Raw genomic sequence first — 26130 nt, 5'->3', positions numbered from 1 at the left:
GCTACATATATTTAGTTGTGGCGGCATAAGTTAGTTGTGGCGGCACCCACCAACATTTTTCAGAACTCCCGCTTGCTTTGCACTCGATTCTAAGTCACAGGCGGTTTTTTGGATTACAAAAACCGGAAAAAAAGTGCGGCTTAGATTCGAGTAAATATGGTAGTGATGCACGAAACAGCAAAACAGTTTCAGTCAGTTCAAAAACATTTATTTTACAAATCAGATCTTCATTTCTCACATATCAATTGCACACTGTCAAACATAAATTATTGAGACATTCATCTGAATGAATACCAGTCATTCATTTCAATACTGTAAAAGCACATGTTCATATCTCAAGGTAGAAGTCAAGCTGACAATATACAGTTGCAAAGCAATTAAGTTGGAGGTGCTGAGAGATATGTTAATAATGCTGATACTGTGATAGTACATGTAGTCCACAAAATTCAACACAGACATTATTATGCACTTTTTCTCTAAAAAAGTGCAAAAACTAATGATTGTCAAACAAACTTACAACAAATATTTTGTGCTGAATGTAATAAACACTACTCTAAATTAAAAGTGTGCACAAGAAAGTAGCTTGGAATGAAAAACCATCTGGGGAAAATGCAATGCATGATTAAAATGCTGTATAAAATGGCATTCAAATTGAAAAACAATGTTTATGAGTGTCAAAACAATAATAAGCTAACTAACAGGCTGATCTTGATACAAATATGTACAAAAATATTTTCACTGCCAATTTTTTTACATTTCAAATCATTGTATCCAAAAACCAAAGCTAAAGTCTATACATCTAACAATATTCTTTTTCAAGTTCACTGCTTCAAAAATCACAGTATATTCAATTAATATTAGAAACTGTATTAATTGTTTGTGGTTCTACATTTGCAGCAATGCTGCAAAGAACAGTTTCAGACATAGTGTTATGTTTACACTAGGGTTTCTTCTTCTCCACACTATAATCTGTGCCTTACATTCAGAAATTTCATATTTTGTGGAATTATATTATGCAGTTGTATATATAATTTTATGGAATTATATTATGCAGTTGTATATATAATTACCAGAGGGCATATAGGTCACAATATAATAGAACATTTTATTAGATATTTTTCCATACAAAAATTTAAAAAAAATGAACTTCCACGTGTATGATTTGTATAAACCATAACAACTTACAGTGATAAAAATATCTGGAAATACAAACAAAGAATTAAATATTATGTATGGAAAACAGTACAAGAAAATGTAGAAGGTCTCATGTTGCACTAGCTACCTGTATGTACATTATTTAACCAGAAATTCCAAGTTTTATATGTAGAAATACATTTCCAAAGATGCAATAGCAAATTACTTCACAAAATTAACTGTTTTTACCTCATTGCACTGTGTGTGTGTGTGTGTGTGTGTGTGTGTGTGTGTGTGTGTGTGTGTGTGTGTTATATAAATCTCATGTATCATCAGCAAAGAAAGATTATTACTGCCAACCTTTAACTCTGTGGTGCATGTTGTTATTGCAGTAGACGGCTGTTAATGGACACATCTCTGGAGTTTTAATCAATCATGAGCCTGCAAATGCATGCAAGGCACAAAATCAGTAGGGAGAGCCCACTGCAGTGGACTGTGTGCATTTGCAGGCTGAAGAATGATTAAAAACATCAAAGAAGTGACCTTTAACAGTTGTTCACTACAGTGGATGCTCTATGCCACATGGTTAACAAATTATGAGATTGCTGCAATTTGTGTCACCTATTGTAAGTGATGCAGCGCATTAAACTCTACTGAAACATTGAAATATTCTAATTGCAAGGTCCATTTTTTAAGTGATGCTTTATGTGTGGCCAGACATACATCTTGTCAAAAATGTTAAGTATCTGATGCTATTAACCACACTCCTTTCGTGATGAAAGTTTGCACTAAAATTATTAGCATTCCACAAGAATCAGAAATGACTATATATATTTTAAAAGATTGATGTATCACAGAAGCACCAACACTATTCAAACAGAGTAAGCATTATATGCACAATTTAAATGTATGTTAACTGCAGTCAAACTTTTTTTTCGTAAACAGGTACAGTAACCTAATAACATTGTTCCAATTTCTGAATTTTAGAGCAAATAACTGAATTTAATAATCAGAAATAATACAGCCCTATTTTGTACACACAATTTGTCTGGAAGCATATAATATTACTTCTAGACATTTTTTTATAGTTGTGTGAAACATTAAGAAAAGTGGAACGTATTCCATATGAATGCCCAGAAAAGTCATCATTAGAGAAGAAATGTGCAGGGATTTTACACACAAACATGTCTAGCAAAACCACTCCTACTCATCTAGAACCATGCCAACAAAAATACTTTTACTGGTTATCTAATGTAACAAGAGATTATTTTGTTTCATTATTAAATATTTCTGACATTACTAATGACAAGTATAAAAAGTACAAAAGTATCACAGCATGACCTGGCTACAAAATTTTTAATCATGAAACAACAGATATTGAGGCTCATAATAACTATTTTTAAATGTCACAGCTACATGCCATAAAGTACAACACTATGAGTACATAAACTGCATAACTGTGAATTGCACTACATTCAGCCATCTAGATAAAAACATTTCTACTTGAAAGGGTGACTCAAAGTTTCACAAGTGGAAGTTTTGTTTTACTATATGGCACTATTTCTTTATGAGCCCCAATATTCATCCACCATCAAGCACAGACAGGCTATAAAACGTACAACCATACAAGATATGTAAAAGCACTCACTAAAGAATTCACTCCAATCAGCACCATACCAGAATAAAGCACCACAAGTTAATCTACTAAACATGCTACTAACAGAGTACTAATTTTGAGAGGCACGTATTTTTACAAAATAAGTACATAACTGGAATAAAATATATACTTATAAAATATTATTGTCAAATTATTGTTAGTTCTTTCTGTTTAAATCCTGAGTTCTTCAGAAAATCATTAAAAAATCCTTTCATATATATTTATAAAATATTAATTAGCGAGGCCATAAAATACATCACTCCTTTGGTGCCACTAGCTGCACATCGGCTGTAATATTTATCAAATTTTCAACTGTAATAAAGCAGTAATGGCTCAATACAAAGATATTTCTAATATATGGGGTAACTATAAGGAACGGTAACCGAATTACAGCTGCTGCATATGGAATATTAGTCAGCATATGCTGTTTCGGTACTCTCACCTATGTAACATCCTGAAGGTTCACTAAATGATCATCACTATTAACTATTCGAGACTCCCTATCATTAGTCTCCGTTCCATCCTTACATATCAAAATATCATTTTGATCTGAACATTTGTCAGACATTATGCATGGCTGCTCGCATGCAGATATTTCTAATACTTCACCTGGAACTCCCACTTTTTCCTCAGCAGCAGCTGTGTTTTCGTCAGTTTGTTTATGTTTCAGTGTGTTACACATTGAATATGAGACTTCGTCCAAGGCACGCAAAGGAGATAGTATCTAAATAAAAAATGAAAATAAAATTGAAAGAAAGGAAACAAAAATTGAAAAATAAATAAATAGCTACCTTTTAATTGTTGATATTAGAATATAGACATAGAAGGCATTGTGTATGTGTCAAGATACCAACTGCAATTAGTAAGTGACTAGAATATAACTTTCCTATTAAAATATAGCAATTACATATCACAATATGTCACATGCATTAGGCTGCAATGTCAGTATTTACATTTTACCATTCCACTAACTTTTGACCTTAACAGTAAAAGCATGGATGGGACGTTTACACTGAAAAGACAACTTCCACTTGCATGACACACCAAAGGGCGAAACACAATGAAAAAAAAAAGAGGATCATACAATGTTTTACTGTTTCCTAGTTGTAGATAATTGTTTCAAAGGGCATAATAGTTGCACCCAGTCATTAACAAGTCTTATATTGTTTATCGGCATTTTAATTCTACAATATTATTAAAAGCACACAAGTCCACGCAAAAGCAAAAACAAAAATTAAAAATAACTTAAAACTGTGACAGATCAATATATTTTTTTATATATGTTGAATTGCAATTTCAATATTTTGCCTGCCTAGGTAGCTTACAAAGGAGGTACTCTAGTCTCATAATTATCATGGTTAAGTGTGTCAGCAATGTAGCTACAATATAGTTCCAACTTGTGTGACTTCAGTTATACATATTTTGTTTAATAAATATATGTTACAGAGATTATACATCAGTAGGAACCATACATCAATGATGAAACATAGACGTATTGTCACTGCGTTCCCATTACAAGATATAACTTTTCCCATAGAACTATGTGCATCATTCTCTGCAAACTAAAACATACATACATGAAGCCTGTATTGCATTTGCATGTGTCTAGTAGCATTCAAAGTACAGGTATTCTTTCGAGTCTTATAGAAAACTTTAGTGACAGAAAAAGTCATTCACATTTCATACAAAAGCTAGAAAGATGTACATATTTACACCATATTAAGCCATTGGTGATTTAGTGTTGCGTGTTATATACAGTTTTGTCCCACCAAATTTATCGTCATCATACTGCCACATAAATTACTATAAAGATCTGTGCAAGTCCTCATAACCTCACTAAGAAATACAAGTAGAGATTCTCAAGTCTGTACCCTGGGTATATGTATGTGTGTCTTCTAACTTAACAATATTTACTACTGGTGAACAAGTTTCACAGAGTAAGATTGCATACAGAGAAATTTAAAGCACTCAGGTACATGCAGTTCCCAAATAAAAAAAAATTAAGATCAGCACAAAGAGATAAAATACCTGTAACCAGCAATTTACAAGGCATTTTGAAATATTTTTTATGGAACTATGCAAAAACTTGTTCACATTCACAGATGCTGAAGAAAGGCAATAGCTACACATACAAGACTGCTTTCTACAAACACAATATTTCAGAAGTACATGAAACATTTCGAATAGCATACTGCCATATTTACAATGTTTTCATTTAGCATTGCAGAGCAATATTGACACAAAAATATACATGTTAAAAACATGGTGGGACAAAACAAAACATAGGTGAAATAGCTAAAATTTACAAATTACCAATAACACATTAAGTTTAGTTTCTGCAAGAAAATTTTTAAATGCAAGAACTGTAATTCTGTATCTTTAAAAATATGCTGCTGTAAAACCACATGTGCACAAATAACACTAAAAATATTTACAGTCTGTAAGTGTGTGTGTGTGTGTGTGTGTGTGTGTGTGTGTGTGTGTGTGTGTGTTTTATTGGACATTCCATACAGCTTAGTCACTAGACTGTGGGCAAACAGCACTGAAAGCAACAATCCTCAAATTAATGCTGTTTCTGTACTCAAACAAATGCACAGAACCAAGTAATGAATGAATTTAAGATTGGATCATTTAGAAATAACAATGATTTGTGAAATTTCACATTTAAAATTCATTTGTTGTTACAGATACTGTTAAAGCACCATCACAAATGCATTGAAATATCTTTTTAACTAGCTTCTTTAAAACCAGAATACATCTCTAGCAATGATAATTTCTTAAGTGCAGAATAGATAAAACATGGGGGCTAAAATTTCTAAGACATATTATTTTCAGAAAGAAATTAATGTAATACAGTGGTCCAGCATGTAAACAGAAAATTCAGTTTAGTACTAAAAAAACACAGCATCCAGGCAAAAACTTTATTTCACGAAATTTTAAAATCCAGCTCAATTACGGGTTCCAGTATATTGAGTGGGTACCTATGATTTTTATGAAGATTAGTGTCCATGAATTAAAGCTTTTGAAAAGTAATTAAGATTATAATGGAAAAATTTTTTGTCAGGAAGGATGTCTGTCACTGAGGATGTCTGCCATTACAAATGATTTTTAGGGGCCAGAACTTAGTTCAACGTGACCAGCTGAAAATAATAATGTACACAACTGACAGTAGACCACAAACTACGGCACGCGCTACTTTTCTGAATGATGAATTTAAGAGCTGAGCAGACAAACAAATAAAATCATTTTACCATGTTCAAAGACTGTGTAAACTGATTTGCACGACATAAAGAAGAAGAAAAAGTATGTACCATTAATGTCAAAATAACTTCATGAACATAACATCCCATGTGTGTATCTTTTGCTGTAACACAAACTGACTGCACACATCAAAACTGAAGTCACATCTGAGCCCTTGACATTCTATTTTAAAGTCAACTGTTTCATTATTTTATGCTACAGCAGCAGACAAAACAGCATCTTCACTTCGTGTCCTTACAGTTGCGAAACACATGAAGTGAGGCGCGAGCAACAAATACTTTACTGAACCACAGTATGCACCATCCATACATAGAACTAATTTCACAATGTTTAACAATAAGTTAAGTTCTTTCACATTCGTATAAATATAGAAAGCTCTATTTAATCACTTTATATTATGAGATAGCAATGATTTTGAATAATCATTCCTTACATAATATATATTGCTATCAATAAGAATTACTTTTATAGAGTTCAGATCGCAAAACAGTGCTGGTTGCTCACAATCCAGAGTTTCAGTAGTCCATTAACAGCAGCTACAGCATGAAAATATGTGGTAATTTCTTTGTACAGGAGTGGTAGGACACCACACAAAGCTCATAATTTCCTTTTATATGTGCACAGGACGTGTACTCACCACTTTGTTGTCAGCTGCAGTGCGCCTCTCTTCCTCACTTAATTCGACTGATGTTGACAACTCTAGCTTGTCCATTAGTTCTGACAATTTTCGGGCTTTTCGCATTTCATTCTGCTCTATTATAGTACATAAATGTTCAGTCAGAAGTTCTTTGCGTTCTAGCTTACTGAAGAGATGCATCTTAGCATCTAGAAACTCCTTTTCAGCTCTATTGTAACGTTTTCTGCATAAAACAAAATATGTAACAAGTAACTTTTTGTGTGTTATCTGTGAGCACTAAGGTAGATTTGTTTAGAAACTACTACCAATAAGTACAAAATACTTAACTGGAGCAGAAAGAAATTTATCATGTTAAATTAAAAGATAATATAAACAGTGGCAGGGCCTACATCAAAGCTGCAGACGTATATTCATACATTTTAGTAGAACGAGTAAAATTTCACAGTATCCTATGAGAAATAATAATATAAGCTGGCGTGTGAAAGGAAAAATTCGAAGAGACTCAAGGGAGAAGATTCTGACAGAACCAAAAATATTAATACACAAGAGCAGAAAATCCTACAAATCACACTTTCATATGACATTACCAAGGCACAGACATGCATCAAGACAACATACACTTATGCAACAAAACAAATTTCAATGCATATCAGAAAGAGAATAGCCCTTTCTATGTAAGAAAGAAAAATTTTCTGAAAATGCACTGTTATTTTTAATTATCAGTCAGCTACATATGTATTGATTAATAAAAATATGGTGGTATTTTTTCCACTTCAGCTGTGTTTATTTTACTGGTTCATGCCTGGTTTTGGCCTTTTAGGCCATTTTAAGTGATTTTCTCAGTAAAAAAGAATACACTATATTACCTCCAGAAATAGAAACATGATGATATGAAGAAACTTATCCAAAAGATATATTAAAAAAAAAAAGAAATTTCCGCCTCTTGAATGTTAATCATTCATTTATTTTGCAACTATGATTTCAGATTTTTCACCTTTCTCAAGTGCATGTTGAAATGGTAAGACATGTCTGATCTGCACGTGACATGTCACTGTCAAAGAAATATAGTTCTGATCTTATACACCAGTTGTATTACAGGCTACAAGTACATATCAAAGATACATACTATGGCTGACATATATTCCTGTGAGGTCACAGGAATATATTAGATGTTAACTGTATGTTAAGGTTTCTCATTGTGCACAATGTCAGCCATACTATGTATCTTCGATACGTACTCGTATCCTGTAATACAACTGGTCTACATAAGACCAGAACTATACTTTTTTGACAATGACATGTCATAGTGAGGTCAAACATATTTTACCATTTCAACATGCACTTGAGAATGGCTACAAAGCCAAAAATCATGATCGTAAAATAAATGAACTGTTGTTGTTGTGGTCTTCAGTCCTGAGACTGGTTTGATGCAGCTCTCCATGCTACTCTATCCTGTGCAAGCTTCTTCATCTCCCAGTACCTACTGCAACCTACATCCTTTTGAATCTGCTTAGTATATTCATCTCTTGGTCTCCCTCTACGATTTTAACCCTCCACGCTGCCCTCCAATACTTAATTGGTGATCCCTTGATGCCTCAGAACATGTCCTACCAACCGGTCCCTTCTTCTAGTCAAGTTGTGGCACAAACTTCTCTTCTCCTCAATCCTATTCAATACCTCCTCATTAGTTATGTGATCTACCCATCTATCTCCAGCATTCTTCTGTAGCACCAAATTTCAAAAGCTTCTATTCTCTTCTTGTCCAAACTATTTATCGTCCATGTTTCACTTCCATACATGGCTACACTCCATACAAATACTTTCAGAAATGACTTCCTGACACTTAAATCTATATTCGATGTTAACAAATTTCTCTTCTTCAGAAACGTTTTCCTTGCCATTGCCAGTCTACATTTTATATCCTCTCCACTTCGACCATCATCAGTTATTTTGCTCCCCAAACAGCAAAACTACTTTACTACTTTAAGTGTCTCCTTTCCTAATCTAATTCCCTCAGCATCACCTGACTTAATTTGACTACATTCCATTATCCTCGTTTTCCTTTTGTTGATGTTCATCTTATATCCTTCTTTCAAGACACTATCCATTCTGTTCAACTGCTCTTCCAAGTCCTTTGCTGTCTCTGACAGAATTACAATGTCATCGGCAAACCTCAAAGTTTTTATTACTGCTCCACGGATTTTAATACCTACTCCAAACTTTTCTTTTGTTTCCTTCACTGCTTGCTCAATATAAAGATTGAATAACATCGGGGATAGGCTACAACCCTGTCTCACTCCCTTCCCAACCACTGCTTCCCTTTCATGTCCCTCGACTCTTATAACTGCCATCTGGTTTCTGTACTATTAACAGTCAAATGGAGGAAATTTCTTTCAAGAAACTCCATATACAAAGGTTGACTGAAAAGTAATGCATCCACCTTCATAGGTGTGTAGGCAACAGGAGTAGGCTGGAGTAGAGATGGATGGTAACTTCAATTGTCTTGCATATGAAGATGACATAGTACTACTAAGTGAATCAAAGCACGAGTTGAAAGAAATGTACCAGAAAATGGACAATTATACACAGAAGGTAGGGGTCAAAGTGAATCAAGATAAAATAGAGTTCATGCAGTTCAGATGTAAATCTAATAATCATGAGAGCCTGAAATGCTGCAGCCGGGGCAGAAATGGAAGGCAGAATTGGGGGACAATATGGGCTTGGTAAGAAGAATGAGAGAAGAGAAAGACTAATTGAGTTCTGAAATAAATTTCAGATCATAACAACAAGTACACTATTCATTAATCACAAGAGGAGGAGATATATTTTGAAGAGGCCTAGAGACACAAGAAGATTACAGTTACATAACATCATCATCAGACAGAGATTTTGGAATCAGATAACAGATTGCTCTACGTACTCAGGAGCACATATTGACTCGAATCACTATTTAATAATGATGAAGCACAAACAGATGTTTAAAAGAATTTGTTACAAGAGTCAATGAGCAAGGAAGTGGGATATTGAAGTACCGAGGAATGATGAAGCACATTTGAAATTTTCTAAGGCTGTACATGCTGCAATAATAAATACTACAATAGGTAATTCAGCTGAAGAGGAATGGACACTTCTAAAATACGTATTCACAGAATTTGGACTGACAAATATAGGTAACTGCAAAGATACCTTGGGTAACAGAGGCAATACTGGAACTGGTCAACAAAAGAAGGAAGTATACAAATCTTCAGGAAAAGCCAGGAGTACAGTAAGACTTAGGAATAGAAAAAAATAGGAAGTGCAAGGAAGCAAGGATAAAATAGCAGCAGGAAAAATGTGAATAAATTGAAAAAGACATGTTCTTCAGAAGGGCTGATTTGGCGTACAGAAACGTCAGAGCAGCATTCAGTGAAACTTAAAGCAAGGACACTAACATTATGAGCGCACAAGGAATTCCACAGTTAAATGCAAAGGAAAGAGCAGACAGGTGGAGAGAGTACATTGCAGGTCTCTACAAGGGAGAGGAATTGTCTGATGGTGTGACAGAAGTGTAAATGGGTTTTGATATGGAAGAGGATCCAGCATTAAGAGTCCAAGTTTAGCAGAGCTTTGGAAGACTTGCAAACAAATAAGACACAACACTTAGACAAAATTCCTGTGGAGTTTCTAAAATGATTCGGTGGGGGGGGGGGGGGGTTGAATGGCAACAAGACAACTATTCAAAATGGTTTCTAAAATATATGCATCCAGACATACTGTCAGACTTTTAGAAAAACATCCTGAAAACAGCAAGGGCAGATAAGAGAGAGAACTACCGCACAATCAGCTTATCACCTCATGCAGCAGACAAAAATGGCATACTGAAGAATGGAAGAGAAAACTAAGGATCTATCAGACGACAATCACTTTGGCTTTACGAAACATAAAGGCACTAGGGAGGCAGCTCTCTTGTTAAGCTTGATAATGGAAGCATGACTTAAGAAAAATCAAGACACGGTCACAGGATTTGCTGACCTTGAAAATATTTTAAGAAGTAAAATAGTGCAATATGTTTGAAATTCTCAGAAAAATATGTGGAAGCTGGGAACGAGAACCAAAAGGGGAATGTAAGAGTGAAACACAAAGAATGAAGTGCTTTGATTGCAATGGGTTTAAGGCAGGCATGTAGCCCTTCGACCCTACAGTTCAATCTATACATTGAAGATGCAATGACAGGAAAAAATCAAGAGTGGAATAAAAATTCAGAGTGAAGAGTTGTCAATGATAAGGTTCACTGATGATATTGCTATCCTCAGTGAAAGTGAAAAAGAATTACAGGATATGTTTAACGGGGTGAACATTACAATTAGTACAGAATATGTACTAACAAGAAAAAGTCTCCAATGGTGGGATTGACTTTTTGAAACTATCTATACGGTGATGTAGGTTAAGGTCCCAGGTATCACACCCTGCAGCCATTTGCCCTGGTGGAAACTCTTTTTTGAATAACCAGTGAAAAAAAATGTAATTTAGTGTGATGCTCTACAGTTTCAAAAATTGTTTGTTCTATAGATCGGTTGTGTGGCATAATGGTTAACAAAGTCCTCACATGCCAAACGTTGTGAGTTCGAATCCTGTCATGTGCTTTAAAATTTTTCATCTTTATCGAAATGACTTTTATAGTTATTTTTATTCAATTCACTGGTTTAACTGTAATTTTTTTTTATTTCTATTCCTTTGTCACATCATTTTAATCATGGTATTAACTTTCTAAATTGTGCTCATGTTTTCTTCCTATCTTTCTTTTTCCAGTTGGAATCTTTGTGCATGCGATTTTAATTATTCTTACTTGTATATAATAATATTTAAACCTTCAAAAATTCTGATCATCAGTTAAAAAACAAAAGACGAAATAGTCTATTTATATTGACCACTGATAATCTGATAACAACTGTTTGACATTGAATATGGATGTCTTGAACACATAAACAGACAGGAACATACCAATATGTATATAAATGACTCTCAGTGAGTAATAAAACAATGTAGCAACTTTCACACATTTGCACTATAAAGCTGCATGGACGGGTATCTATAGTGCCTGTGATGATGATGGCAAGGTAGATGAATTGATGGGTACTCTGCTTTAATGTTATGCTACAGCATTTCCAATCAGGTTTACATCTATGTAACAATGCAAAAATCTAGTATGAAATTATTATCTTTAAAAATACAAATTTCTTGACAAAAATTTAAAAAAAAATAAAAAAATTACATACAGTTTCTTCTGTAGAACAGCTACCACCATCATACCTTGGCTAAAGATAGAGCAGAGAACCCGAAAACATTCTGGTCCTATGTAAAATCACTAAGCGATTGACCAGTCTGGTTTGGCAGTACAAGATAGCAAAAGGAATGCCGAAGTTTTATAATCTAGGTTTCAGAAATCGTTCATGCAGGAAAATCATACAAGTGTACCATCGTTTGACCATTGCACAGAGTCCCGTATGGATGACATGGTAATAACCATCCCTGGCCTAGAGAAATGACTGAAAGAGTTGAAAACAAATAAGTTGCCATGTCCAAATGGAATCCCAATTCTGTTTTACAAAGAGTACTCTATATCACTGGCCTCTAATTTGCATTTATCACAAATCTCTCAACCAGTGCAAAGTGCCAAACAACTTGATAAAATTGCATGTGACTCCTGTATATAAGAAGGGTAAAAGAATGGACCCGCAAAATTACAGACGAATATCCTTTACATCAGTTTGATGCAGAATTCTAGAGTATATTCTGAGTCCGCAAACTATGGATGAAGGGCAACAGGCAGTATCCATATTTCTAGATTTCTGAAAAGCATTCGAAACAGTGCCTCACTGTAGAATGTAATGAAGATACATGCATACGGAACAGTCTCCCAGATATATGACTGGCTTGACTTCTTAAGTAATAGAACCCAGGATGTAGTCCTCAACAGCTAGTGTTCATTGGAGACTGGGGTAACATCAGGAGGGCCGCAGGGAAGTGTGATACGACTCTTGCTATTATATATAACATAAATGGCCTGGCAGACAGAGTGGGCAGCAATCTGTGGTTTTTCACTGATGATGCTGTGGTGTACATGAAGGTGCTGAAGATAAGTGACTGTAGATTGATACAAAATGACCTAGGCAAAATTTCTAGTTGGATGTGATGAATGGCAGTAGGCTCTTAGTGTAAAAAAATGTAAGTTAGTGTGAATGAGTGGTGAAAACAAACCCATCGTGTTCAGATACAGCATTACTAGTGTTCTGCTTGACACAGTAACATCATTAAAATATCTGGGCAAAACGTTGCAAAGCGATATGAAATGGAACAAGCAAGTAAGGATTGTGGTTGGGAAGGCGAATGGTCAACTTTGGTTTACTGGCAAAATTTTGGAACAGTGTAGTTCACCAGTGAAGTAGGCCACAGTCAGGATGCTTCTGAGATCCATTCTTGATTACTGCTCGAGTGTTTGGGATTTGCACCAGGACAGATTGAAGGAAGACATCACGGCAATTCAGAGGTGAGCTGGTACATTTGTTACTGGTAGGTTTGATCAACATGCAAGTGTTATGGATATGCTGTGGGAGCTCAAGTGGGAATCCCTGGAGGGAAGAAGACATTAATTTCAAACGACACTACTGAGAAAATTTAGAGAACCGGCATATGAAGCTGACTACAGAATGATCTTAGTGCCGTCAATAGACATTCCACATATGGACCACGAAGATAAGATATGAAAATTAGGGCTCATACAGAGGCATTTAGGCAATTGTTTTTCCCTCACTCTGACTGTGAGTCGAATAAGAAAAGAAACAACTAGTTGTACAGGGTACCCTCCACCACGCACCGTCCGTATGACGACTTGTGGAGTATGTATGTAGATGTAAATGCAGCAGGTCTACAAACAATAAGTTGTTTTATGACTACTTGAGACTATATAAAAATATCTCGATAAGATTATTCACATTGTTGAGAAACTGTACAATCAGCAATTTATATATAATCAACTCAAGGAATAGTCCAAAGCCATGTGGGCAGTTATCAATGACAGACTGACAAGTTACATGAGTAAATACAATCACTTTAACAAAGTCCAGTTTAGATTCAGAAACAGAAGTACAATATAGGCCACTGCAGAATTCACAAAAGTGATGCTTGAAACTCTTGATAGGGATGACTGAATTATAGACTTTTTCTTAGACTTTTTCATGACTTCTGGTACTGCTGACCATAAAATACTATTGACGAAGCTAGAAGCACTGGCTTAAGAGGTAGAGCAATTGACTGCTTTCAGTCTTACATGGAAAACAGGGTGCAAAAGGTGGAGATTGTTCACACAATTGCTGCTGATAATTTTTTAGTAAAAGAATTGTCAGACAAGAAATATATAAACATAGGTGTTCCTCAGGGTAGTGTATTACATCCAATTCTGTTCTTAACATATATCAATGACTTTCCAGACAGTATAAGACATGGGGAAGTAGTTCTCTTTGCTGATGACAACAACATGGTGGTCGCTGATGAAACATCGGAACCTCTATTAAAGCAAGCACATGCAACCATCAAGGATGTTTACAATTGGGCAGAATGTAATAAATTAACGTTGAACATAAAACATAATGAAAATGGACAGTATGCATATCAGCATAAAGAAAAGAAGCAACTCTGTCACTTTAAACATAGATGATAAATCTATAGATTGTATAGCAAATATCAACTTTTTAGGGATGAACACTGATTGTCAACTAACATGGAGTGAACATACAAAGATACTGGCAAAAAGAATGTCATCAGCATGCTATGCCCTTATGGTGTTTCACTAGTTTGTAAAAGCCAATGTCTTCTGGTGATACACACTTAATTCTTGGCTCCGGATTCCTTGCTTGGGATCGAAGGCACAAAAGATGGACACAGTTTTTAAACTGCGGGAAAGTGCCAAAGAAAAATAACTGATAGCAGTAGTCAGGTCCAATGTAAAGAGCTATTTAAAAAACTGGGTATGCTTACAGCACCTGGTGAGTACATATACCAAGCTGTGGTGCAAATCAGCGAAACTATTACTAAATAATGCACTAATAGTTCTTCACATAATAGTGGAACAAGAGCCAGTTTAGATACATTTAGCCCGGGAAAATCAAACAAAAAACTCAAAATGAATTTTAAATCAGGGGATAAAATTGTACAATAATTTGCCAAAAGAACTGAAAAAGATTACTAAAACACATTTGTTTGAAAAGGTAGCTGAAATATTCTTCACTAGTAGTGCATATTGCACTTTTACAGATTGCTTACTGGACTTGAGAGTAGTGGATAGTAATGTAAGAGGGTAACTACAGTACTTTGTCACTTTTCAGAAAATGATTATGGTTGAGTATTAGACTTGGGCCTACTGACTGGCATTTCATTAAGGTAGCATGCAATGACTGGTTTAGGTCATTTCTCTCAGATGGAGCACAAAGAATTATAATCACCTCAAAAGTGTAGCAGGATACAGTCAAAAGAGCAGGTCATGAGACAATGCATTCTTCACTATTCCACACTTGATCCACTTTGGTTTATTACACGTATCAATGATCTGTCCCAAAACATTCCGAAGGGTCTACCAGTAATGTTTACTGATGACATCAATACATGGTATTCAGATCACTGAGCTCAAAGTTGGTAAATTGGTTAAAAACAAACTGTTACTGAGTAAAAACATATATGTGTGTATAAATTTTCACCCATCACATATAGTTTCATTAAGGATATATGTCAGATCCGAAAAATGTGCTTATAAGCCAAGATGTAACCACTAAATTCCTTTGGGTGTGGATAGATAGCACTTTACACTCGGACATAAATAAAAAAGAAAATAGACTAAGCAGTTTTGCTATACATAAAAGGTCCTAAATAGTTGGGATTGAAACTCTAAAATGTACATACTCTGCATTTGCACATTCAGTGCTCATGTATTGCATTCCATTTTGAGTTGTCTCACATAGAGAGAGAGATATTTACTATGAACAAGAGAACAGTCAAGTTAATGAGGCAGTGCCTCTCTCATTTGCCACTAACATCTATTTCTAGAGCCCAATATCCTGCCAGCACCCTCTATTTATATTCACGAGTTCGTGTATTATCCATGAAAATTCACACATCTTTACAAAAAAGAGACACATTAAACACCATCATACCTGTCATTCCAACTACATAATCACTCAACGGCTATGTAAAGAACACAGCATTGTTTGGTACATGGAAGTTGTTCCATACAACAAGCTACCCAAACGCTTAAAGCTGGATACAGTATTATTCAGATCAAAAGTAAAAATGTTACTTCACAAGAATTACTGTCTAAAATAAGTGAGCTGAATATTTTATTAAGTACAAGGTCTGTTTAAAAAATTCCAGAACACTTGTAATTTCACGCCAACGGTGAGTTGGAGTGACATGTGGTTGGCAACCCTCCACACACACTTGTCTAATGTGGAACTATTGGAAGTTTCACTGTTGTATGTCTGTTAGTTATTATTCATTGCTGTATTGAGTAGAATGTTATGTCACACAGATTGCGAATTTTGAGATGGCAGAGTTAGAGGAGCAATGTGTCTGCATTAAATTTTGCATGAAACTCAAGAAAACCATTACAGACACGCACCACCAAACGAAGCAGGAAGCCTACGATGATGAGTGCTTCCGCCATACTCGGTATTATGAATAGTTCACTTGGTTTAAAGAAGCCAGACGGAAGTTACAGACGACACTTTTTCAGAACACCCTTTGACTTCTGCTGACGATGAAAACAACAGGAATATCAACGAAATTCATGCCACAGGGCAAACTGTTAATTGATGGTACTATCGAGATATGTTGCAATGCCTGCAAGAAAATGTGAGAAGGAAACGGCCTGAAATATGGAAAGACAATTAATTCATGGCTCTTGTATCACAATAATGCACCCACACATTCATCCCTGTTGGACAAAAAATGAAATCACTGTGCTGCCTCATCCTTCGTACTCTCCAGACCTGACTCCAGCGGACTTTTTTTAAATTATTATTTCCAAAGTTGAAAACCCTGTTGAAAGGCTGAAGGTTTGCAACGATAGGTGAGATAAAAGACAATTCGCAGACAATGTTTTGTGCGATCCAGCAAGACTGCTTCCAGAAGTGGAAATGGTGTTGGCAGCAGTGTAATTGTGGAGGAGAGTATTTCGAAGAAGACCATGAACAATAAGCAAAAGGTAAGCACAAAAAAAATTTTGTCAACAATGTTCCAGAATTTTTTGAACATACCTCGTATCAGAGGTTTATAGCTGATTTAGTTCATTCTATAGATGTAACTATTATTTTTTTTACCGTGAGTCTAAACTAAACAAATTAAATGTTCTCTTAGTATGTGTTTTGTTGTTATGAGTTTAAAATAACCAAGTTAAATGTTTCCTTAACATTTTAGCTCATTTATTTTGTTACACAGATGTCACTCTTGCTTTCTCTTATTACAAGTTGTAATTATGAGTTGTCTCATATTCATGTGTAACAACATTTCTGGGCTCAATAAAAATCAGATCATATGAGGTTCTGAAGAAAAGCATTTATGATAGGGGCAATGACAGATTAAAAGACATTCACCAAAAACTGTATACACGATTACAGCTGCATAAAGATTTGCAAATTTGTACAAACAGTTCATATTTGGAAGGTAGCAGAAACAGCAAGGACAGAAAAACCTATTAAAAAGTGATAAAAGGTTGGGAAGGTCACACCTTTTCTCTTTTTTTATACTTCACATATTTAAAAACAGAATTTCCATTCACAATCAATCATTTCACAACCTTAATTTCATTCATCATAATCAATGTTTTTGAAAAACCTACAACAGTGTCATTCATGTTCAAGATATGAAACACTGCATTACTTCTGTAATTTTTCATCCACAGAAGACTGTGTTTTGAAAATTTAGTCTCACTGTCAAGAGCAAATACTTAACAAACATTACATGTAATTTTTGCAAGCATGTAGTCATTTTTTTGAGGTTACATAGCAATCGGAAAACCAGACAAAACAAATCATGGAAGCTTTTTATAGAATAACATTAGGAATAGTATTCTTGCCTGTCTATTTACAGGTTCTCTGCCTCCTCTATTACAAGGGTACCACACACATACAAATCACCATGACACTGTTTGTTTTTGAAATCAAAAGATGTTACAAAACTATTATGACAGTACAGTTTCTCAGAGAGCTTGGATGCAGTCAGAGAAGTTACATTTCCTGTGGATTACATTAGTTACAAAATGTTGCTCACTTACACATTTATTTTATCTATACTGACTATTACCAACTTTTAAATTACTGATTATGCCTTATATTCTGTTTTGTTGAAAATTTTGGGTAGAGAGTCTGAAGAAATGAAATTTATGGAATTTACCATAGTTGTTACATATTGGAGCAACAGATGAAAAAATTAAATGATTCACTATCTAGACTACCATTGATAATTTTTTCCTCTTTGCTTCTTGTGATGCTTTTTCGGCCATAGCTGACTGGTTAGTGCAGCTGACAGCCATGCAGAGGATCCAAGTTTGATTCCCTGTACTGCCATGGAATTTTCCTTGTTGGGAGAATTGGTACAGGGTGCACTGAGCCTTGTGAGGCCAAACGAGGAGCAAACTCAACCAATTAGTAGTGGTTTCAAGGTCAAGAAACCTGACAACAACAGGGAGCGTGGTGAGCTTCCCTCCCTATCGCATCCAATGACGCCATTGGCAGTTGCATGACACAGCAGTTGGTCAGGCCCAATTGGCCATCTAGGGCCAGAATGCAGAACTTTACCTTTACCTTTTTCATGATGTACAAAAATTTCCAGTTATCCATTAAATCCACTGCATGTGATTTCTGATTGGGTAGCCAGCATTTTTGGTGTGTGCCACTACTGATGATTTTGTGAACTGGTTATATGTGTGTAACAGTTGAGATGTTCAGTGTGTCAAGTGTAGAAGTTCCTCCCAGTCTGTGTCCTATGTAATAGCTTGAGCAAGTTTTAGATGTGACTTGGTATATTCCTGAGTTGATAATTTACTTTTTCTATTGTTTCACTAATTTCTTTTTATCTATCATTGAGCTAGAGAAGTCATAAACCACTACAGTTTCCTTAAGGGTGTCTAATTCCTACCCCATGTCGTTTTTGTTCAATGGAACTCCCCCTCCCCAGTAGACCTTGAAATTGCACCCGTTGTTGTGATTTTCTATGCTTGAATCTAGGAAATCATACTGTCATAATATCTCTATAATATATTTTGAGTTCAGAAACAAACAATGTGAGATGTAAATAAAATCACAAGATTTATTTTTTCCAGTTTTCCAACTGCAGTATGATCTCAAAAAGATGATTACAGTGTAAGAGAGTTGGGAAAACACACATATAAACATCATACATAATACTTATGTAAATATCTGCACTTGACAATAAGAATAAATGTTCGAAACATATTGTGCTACACTTGGAAAAAATATGTAACTTGAAAGGTGTTTCATTATTTAAATCATTTTATAATCAATGCCAACTAAAGCCTTCTCCATGCAGTACAGTTTTCCATGATGCACCTACATGTTTTTTTAACGTAGACTGTCCACTTTCCATCAGGCTGCCAACCATGTTTCTTTTCTATTGTATTATTTATAAATATAAATTAACATTAATGAAACAATTTTACCCACTGTGCTTCCATGAATTCAAGGCTCACTTCTTCAATTTGGTTCCTGAGAATAGCAACATCATTGCTCAGCAACATATCCAGCTTCTGAAGTTCATCTTGAATCTGCTGTAATCTCCGTGCTTCTTCATGAGTTTGCTTCTTCCTTTATTTTTTAATAAGTGGAAAAGAGAAGTACAGTTATTCTTCTGTCATCAATTACAAAGAAATCATGTGAGATTTGAAAAATAAGAAGTGTGAAAAATTTGCAATAGTTGCAGAACTGAGCAAAGTATGAAAATGGAATTTTTTGTGGTGAAACGGATGTTTTTGGAGGTACACAACCGAGTTGGCAAAGCCATAACTGCTTTCCTGTCCAGTCCTGTCCCCATTACAAAGAAGGAGCACCAAACATTAATTTAATAACTGGAATCACAAATTCAAGTTGCTCAGAAAATTCTGAGTTCACTGCAGACCTAATTGATAATTAATTAAAAATCTTTTTATGTTATAAGATCAATTTCTTCCAGCCAACAGATGCCACTGTTGGCTTGCTTACTTGGAGGACCATCAATTGGTGGGGCAAAGTAATTTTCACATTCACCATTTAATTCATTTAGGAAGTATCCAACACAGGAAAAATCCGTAAAGTTTAGGGTCCTTACATCCGAATCTAAGTTGCAGCCAAACCATCGAAGAGGGATAATACCTCAAGCATTCAGAGAATAGGTGCCAACTTGTGCACAAGAGGTCGCGCCACCCCATTGGCTGGAGGCAGCAGCCATTCCACCTTCACCCCCATCATGTTGCCTACACGAACCTTTCCGTTCGTTATCTGTGGATGCACATTACAGTGTGACACCCATGTTCACAAAAACATGGAGACGATGCCCTGTAAGCCCATTCAGTTACAGATCATGGACATCTTTACATTGCAGATAGTAATCATTGCCACTGCTTTTTTTCCCCATTACCTTGGCAGCAGCCTTGTGTGAAGGTGGTCCGGTTTGACTAGCACATTTCATGACAGGATGCTTGTGGCAACTACATTGGTTTTACTATATGATCACAACATTTGCAGTGCGAGCATCCGGCATCATAATTCCACTGACAGTAACGCAGTAAGCAATGTCATAACAGCTTCTTCTTTGCAATTGTGTTTCCAAACTCATGGCTAACATCTTCCCTTTTCCTGATTTATCTCAGTTAAGCAATTCTCACTCTCTCTCCAGGGACTGTGAAACACAGCAAGTTGGAGCCTCTCCATCTGCTTTTATTATACTCCTGTCACTAACTATTTTCTTCTTTTATATTTCAACAGCGTGTGACTAAACATGCTGTGTGTATATTGCATATATTCAATGTCACTGCAGTGCTGTAAGTGCAATATATCTCACTGATTTATTATTCAAGTGGTCATTTTTAGCCTATTGGTTATATTGATATAATCTGTTTTGTTTTAAACCATGTTCATCAAAATTAATGTGTAACTGAAATTACTAAAACAGCATCTAATGGAGATACTTGTGTGAGCTAATAATTAGTTTTGAGGGGATTGACAGTACTTAGCAGAAAGTCCTGAATCCTGTTTTTTTCCCCAGAAACTATCTTTGTGCATCCAAAAAACTAATTGACTTGGCAGCAGATAATTATAAGTAAGTTCAGACATATTCAATTTTGTTTAACGATTCAACTTGTTAAATTCTCAGTATCCACATTCTACTTTTGCTGCTTAATTTTCCTAAACTGTGTGACACCCTTCAGTGCGCAGTTATGTCATTAATTAAGAATCTATATACATAAACACAATGTTAAACATTTGTAAACAGATAATTTACAGCAGAGGCATATTAAAGAGTTCTGTTACCTATTCTAAATTCTTACCTCACAATTTTATAAATTATTATGTAATTACTGAAATAATAAGATACTCTTTTGCCTGTCTACAAATACACTATCCTCCCCAAAAATTTTCAGTCCGCACTTGCAGTCAGTTGTGCTAACAAGGGAATGACCCAATAAGACATGTCAAAACCTACCCTGAAATTTTTTATACAGGAAGAAGACAACAAAAGAAATGCATTGTCAAAATTTTAGAAAATAGCTGAAAATTGCCAAATTCGTAGCACGCCAGGCGATGGTACAAACGTACACCCCTAATGGTGCTGTAGCAACTGTGCGTGTGCAACGAGGCGCGCACACACACAGCTGAGGTCGGCAGTACATTTGTAAATAGGAACCATGACACAACCCGATCGTAATTTGTAAAGGACATTTCAGGTTACCATTCGTTGATAGTTTCTCTGACACTACAGTAGACAGTTACTATTCTCTCAAATTAGCCCCTCAAGTAACATCTATTACAAATTATCAGTTGTTTTTTGCCGTATTGGTAAGTATTGCCAATACAGATAAAGCTGAATTAATATTTATTGTGTTTTTGTAAGGCTTGCCTGCTAATAGTACCTTTTTTTTTCTTCCAGTTTCACAGTAATGCAGAACCCAATTAACGTTTTTAATTTAGCAATGAGGAAAATATGAAGAACGTGGTTTCCAGCTGAAATCACCTACTTCTCCTGAGGACGTACGTATGTGTCATTTGCTAGTTGATTTCCTTGACATTCATTCAAATGATATATCGACATTTCATTTGAAATTGTGGATTCGTTACCAAAATTGGAAATAACTGTGACGATTCCATGAATTGTGGTATGGACGACGTCAATTGTGTCAATGACAGTACTGAAGAAAAATACCTTCCAAGCCTAAAAAAAAAAAAACACGTACTGCGACAGCTTTCGGCGACAAAGAAAAGGCACGCATTGGTTAAACGATGGACGGAAGTTACGCAGTGTGCAAAAACGTTTTCGTTTTGTAAAATCGGAGCATGAACTGTACAAATGGAAGAATGAATTACATGAAGAAAGAAATATGTGCCAAACGGAAACCCGAAACAATCTGAATGAAAAACTGTTCAAAAGATTTAGAACTGCTGGTAAGAGATCTGAGACTGGGCCTCCAAATTGCATCTGGCATGAACATTGCTAATTTCCAGGCTTTGTGGACCTGTATAAGCAGGTTCAAGAATGGTACAGAATAGGAAGTAGCAAAATTACCAAGTTTACGTCACGTAAATGTGTAGAGCAGCTGCCAGTGATAGACAGTGCTATAGAGAAATTCATAGCTGATGTAAAGACCAAACTAGCTACTATCTCCGCAACTGCTGTTTACGACAGTGATCAGTAAGGTTTCGTGAAAGAACTGTGTGCACATCCTACTTTATCATTTCTGGGTGGAAAAAAAAAGGACAGAGTTGGTTGCCCAATCAATGAATGCAATGACAGATTCATATATGACAATGCCAGTGATAAGTCTGAGTGGTTTACTGTTTCCACAGTTGTGTATCTGTCTTCAAGAACCGCAAGGCAAATTAGGACCAAAAATAAAATATGGACAGTTTAGTTGCAAAAATCTTGTAATTGATGTATGAAAACCTGGAAAAATGGGAAATATTTTTCAACATTTCATTTGAAATGTACTCCTACCAGCTGCAGAAAGTAATTCATTTCTTTTGTTGGATTCATAGTCTGGACATAATGATGCCCGTTTCTGTTGAGGACGATGCAAAATCTGTAGATCTAATCTGGATTCCACTTGGAACTACTAGTACAATTCATCCTCTCGATAATGAATTTTTTCAACATTGGAAAGCATTTTTCAGGAAATTATCAGCCAACATAATTTCCGATAGCTCTCTCTTATTTCAGGTTCATCAGCGGAACAGTATTCTTAAGCTCCAATCACTTGTGCATTACCAGTTTTCTTCGGCACGCTTTACAAATTTGATCAAGTATTCCTGGTAGGCAGAACAATGGCTGGGACCATTTCCGACCCATCCCAGTTCTGTCTAAATGAAATGTCGTGTGGCTAGGGCCTCCCATCGGGTAGACCGGTCACCTGGTGCAAGTCTTTTTAGTTGACGCCACTTCGGCAACTTGCGTGTCGATGGGGATGAGGTGATGATAACGATGATGATGATAACGATGATGATTATAACACAACACCCACTCCCTGAGCAGAGAAAATCTCCAACCCAGTCGGGAATCGAACCCGGGCCCCTTTGCATGGCATTCCGTTGTGCCGACTACTCAGCTATCAATAAAACTAGTAGTTACTGCGAAGTGCCTGACTGCATCAATTTTTCCTTTGTCTGGTGTGCCTGATGCAAGAAAAATGTTTGTTTTTGTCATTCAATAGACACTTCAAATTTTAGTGACAAATACAGGGAATAAACAAAGAACTGCTTCACTGATAGTCAAGTGTACAGCATTCAAACATCATTATAAGGAATGGCCTACAGGAACTGTTATAAAATGTAGTACTGCAAGACACATTTCATTTTCATAAATTACAAGTCCTCATTGATGGAAGTCGTCTGTGGCATCAAACACTGCCATGACTTTATTTTTTCTGCTAACCACAATTACATGTGCAAGAATTGAACTGTTGATATGGAGTTATCCAAAAAGTGTTTGTGTAGTTTAAGCCAGGTTTTCACTGGAGCAAACAAGCTAACAAGTACAAGTAAAAGAGAATTTTGTCTGGTTTACCCAGTAGGTATCTTGCATGTCTTTCAACTGGACGCCACTGCACCTACTTGTCTGTCCCTAACCTTCTCCCATTTCATAATCAGAAAATGGAGACCTGCAGTTTAACGTGGAATCTGAAACACATGTCTTTTGTGGCCACTCCAACATCTGTGAGAAGTGTATGCTCGGTTAAAAATCATAGTGAAAAAGTTGTGGTGTGAACGGGATTTGATCCCACGCTCTCTGGATCATGAAGTGCATGCTTTTTGCCACTTGACAATTTTTGTTTTAGGGGAAAAAAAAGAATATGACCATTAGACCTTACATGCATCTCTTGAGATTATGCTCAACATCAGTAATTAGTGTTCTGTTTATAAATTCTCCCTCAATGGTAATGAGAAGCTAGGGAACAAACAGCAACCGACATACAAGGAAAATTTTGGACCACTGCTAAAGAGAGATGGAGATGCAATTCCATGTAAAGTGTACAATGTCCACACGTCACACTTCCATACAAATTGAGACACTTAAATTCTTCCTTCACTACACCATTTTGCATACTCCGTCAAGAACAGCGCACCCGCCAAGCAAAATAATCCTCACTGAATAGCAAAGTTTCGCATTGTGGCTCTAACAAGATAGAGTTGTATCCTGTATGACGAATATTAGCTCCAAAAACTAAAAACTAATAACACAGCATTCCTAGGCAATGTTCGCTACCTCATGTTCTCTTCCGTTCCCTCTGGTATAAACAATTCTATCCATACACAAACAAATGCTAGTGAATTTTCTGCAAATATTCATTCACCACATGTTTGCTTCCATTTGCTCCATTGTAAACCAGGCTTTAGGTGCTTAAAATTTGTGTCTGTGAACTCCGGATAATTCCACTATATGGTATTGCGTGAGTGATTCGCCAAGTTGCGTGCTAGGCAGGTAGGGCTGTATAAGGGGCTGTTATAAGCTGTTCTTCATACGGCAAAAATGTGTAAGTTCAACATTTTTTACAAAATAGCTGCAGTGCCACTTAGCAGCTAAAATTTTGGCAGTGGATTTCTTTCATTGTCTTCTTCCTGTGTAACAATTTCAGGGTAGGTTTCGACATGTCTTACTGGACCATTCTGTTGTAAGGCCTCTGCATCATTCAGTTACTGAACAACATTACGTCATTTATCTCATTTTATTAATGAAATGTATGGAACTCAGTCTGTCAACCGAATTGTTTCAATTAACATCTGTGTGTCCTTCAGTATCTTTGTGAGCTTTTTTGTTGATATGAACAAGAACTAAATTTTATTAGTCTGCATTTTATAGATGTGTTATTGACCTGTGTTGCAATAAACGTGTTTATAATGATTTAAGTAAAGAACTGTACTTACATAAGTACGTTTTTATGAACTGTGAGTAATGGAAGGATGAGGTCTATGATGTGTTGTCACTAAACTGTCACTGATGTCTGGGTTAGTTTGGTTTTTGCGATGTATGAATAGAAGAGTTAAAAAGCTGGTACCCACTGACGAAATCAAGTAAAATTTAATAAATGTATGAACAAGGGAAACTAAAAACAGTGATGCTGTGTCCATTATTGTTTAACAACATTCAGTACCTAAAAACATATTCAGTTTTGAGGGAGGAACTTGTGGTCCATCGAGAAGAGGAGACTAGAACCAGGTTAATACCAATACAACTGGATGAATTCTTGCTTAGTTTCCATTACCTTGATGGATCTTCCATTTCATTACTTGTCCTACAGCAAGGTGTCAGTTTACAAAGTCACTCAGATTTGTGAATGAACTCAATAAAAACTGTGTGACAGATTTGCCTCACGTTTGTGCCTTTTTTTTTTTCAATATATTTGGAGTTAAATTCAATTAGTGTCTATTGCTGATCTGCAGTTTTCCCACTGTTCCCTTTTCTTTAATTGCATCATCAACATTCATAACAAAACACCTGTAGTAGGTGATCGTCTGGGGACAAAAGACTAGCAGCCGAGTACAATTTCCTGGCTGACGGGCAAACAGTCATAGAGCATACATTCCCCGTTTCTATCCAGCTTTGTATTTAGTTGAGCAAATTAAGTAATAGGAGGAGTCACAAAACTTCCATATGCTACGGAGATTATTTTGATGACGAGGAATATTAGTAGCAATGTTGATTCTGTTAGATGGTA

The 26130-nt window shown here is 35.8% G+C and overlaps 1 protein-coding gene across 1 annotated transcript in view; it reads right to left on the bottom strand.

The window, feature by feature from the left end:
- Positions 1-1400: 1400 nt before the first annotated feature.
- Positions 1401-26130, bottom strand: part of LOC124713192 (RAB6-interacting golgin) — a 59220-nt gene continuing 34490 nt past the window's right edge. The window contains exons 4-6 of the mRNA XM_047242930.1: positions 19397-19537; positions 6690-6912; positions 1401-3515 (exon numbers count right to left, since the gene is read on the bottom strand). Coding sequence (XP_047098886.1) covers positions 3234-3515; positions 6690-6912; positions 19397-19537 — 646 coding nt within the window. The 3' untranslated portion in view covers positions 1401-3233. The remainder of the gene's footprint in view (positions 3516-6689; positions 6913-19396; positions 19538-26130) is intronic.

Source organism: Schistocerca piceifrons, chromosome 1, assembly GCF_021461385.2.
Source record: "Schistocerca piceifrons isolate TAMUIC-IGC-003096 chromosome 1, iqSchPice1.1, whole genome shotgun sequence".
In the NCBI taxonomy this organism is placed as follows: Eukaryota; Metazoa; Arthropoda; class Insecta; order Orthoptera; family Acrididae; genus Schistocerca; species Schistocerca piceifrons.
The sequence above is the reverse complement of the archived record's forward strand: the minus strand, read 5'-3'. Positions and strand labels throughout refer to the sequence as shown.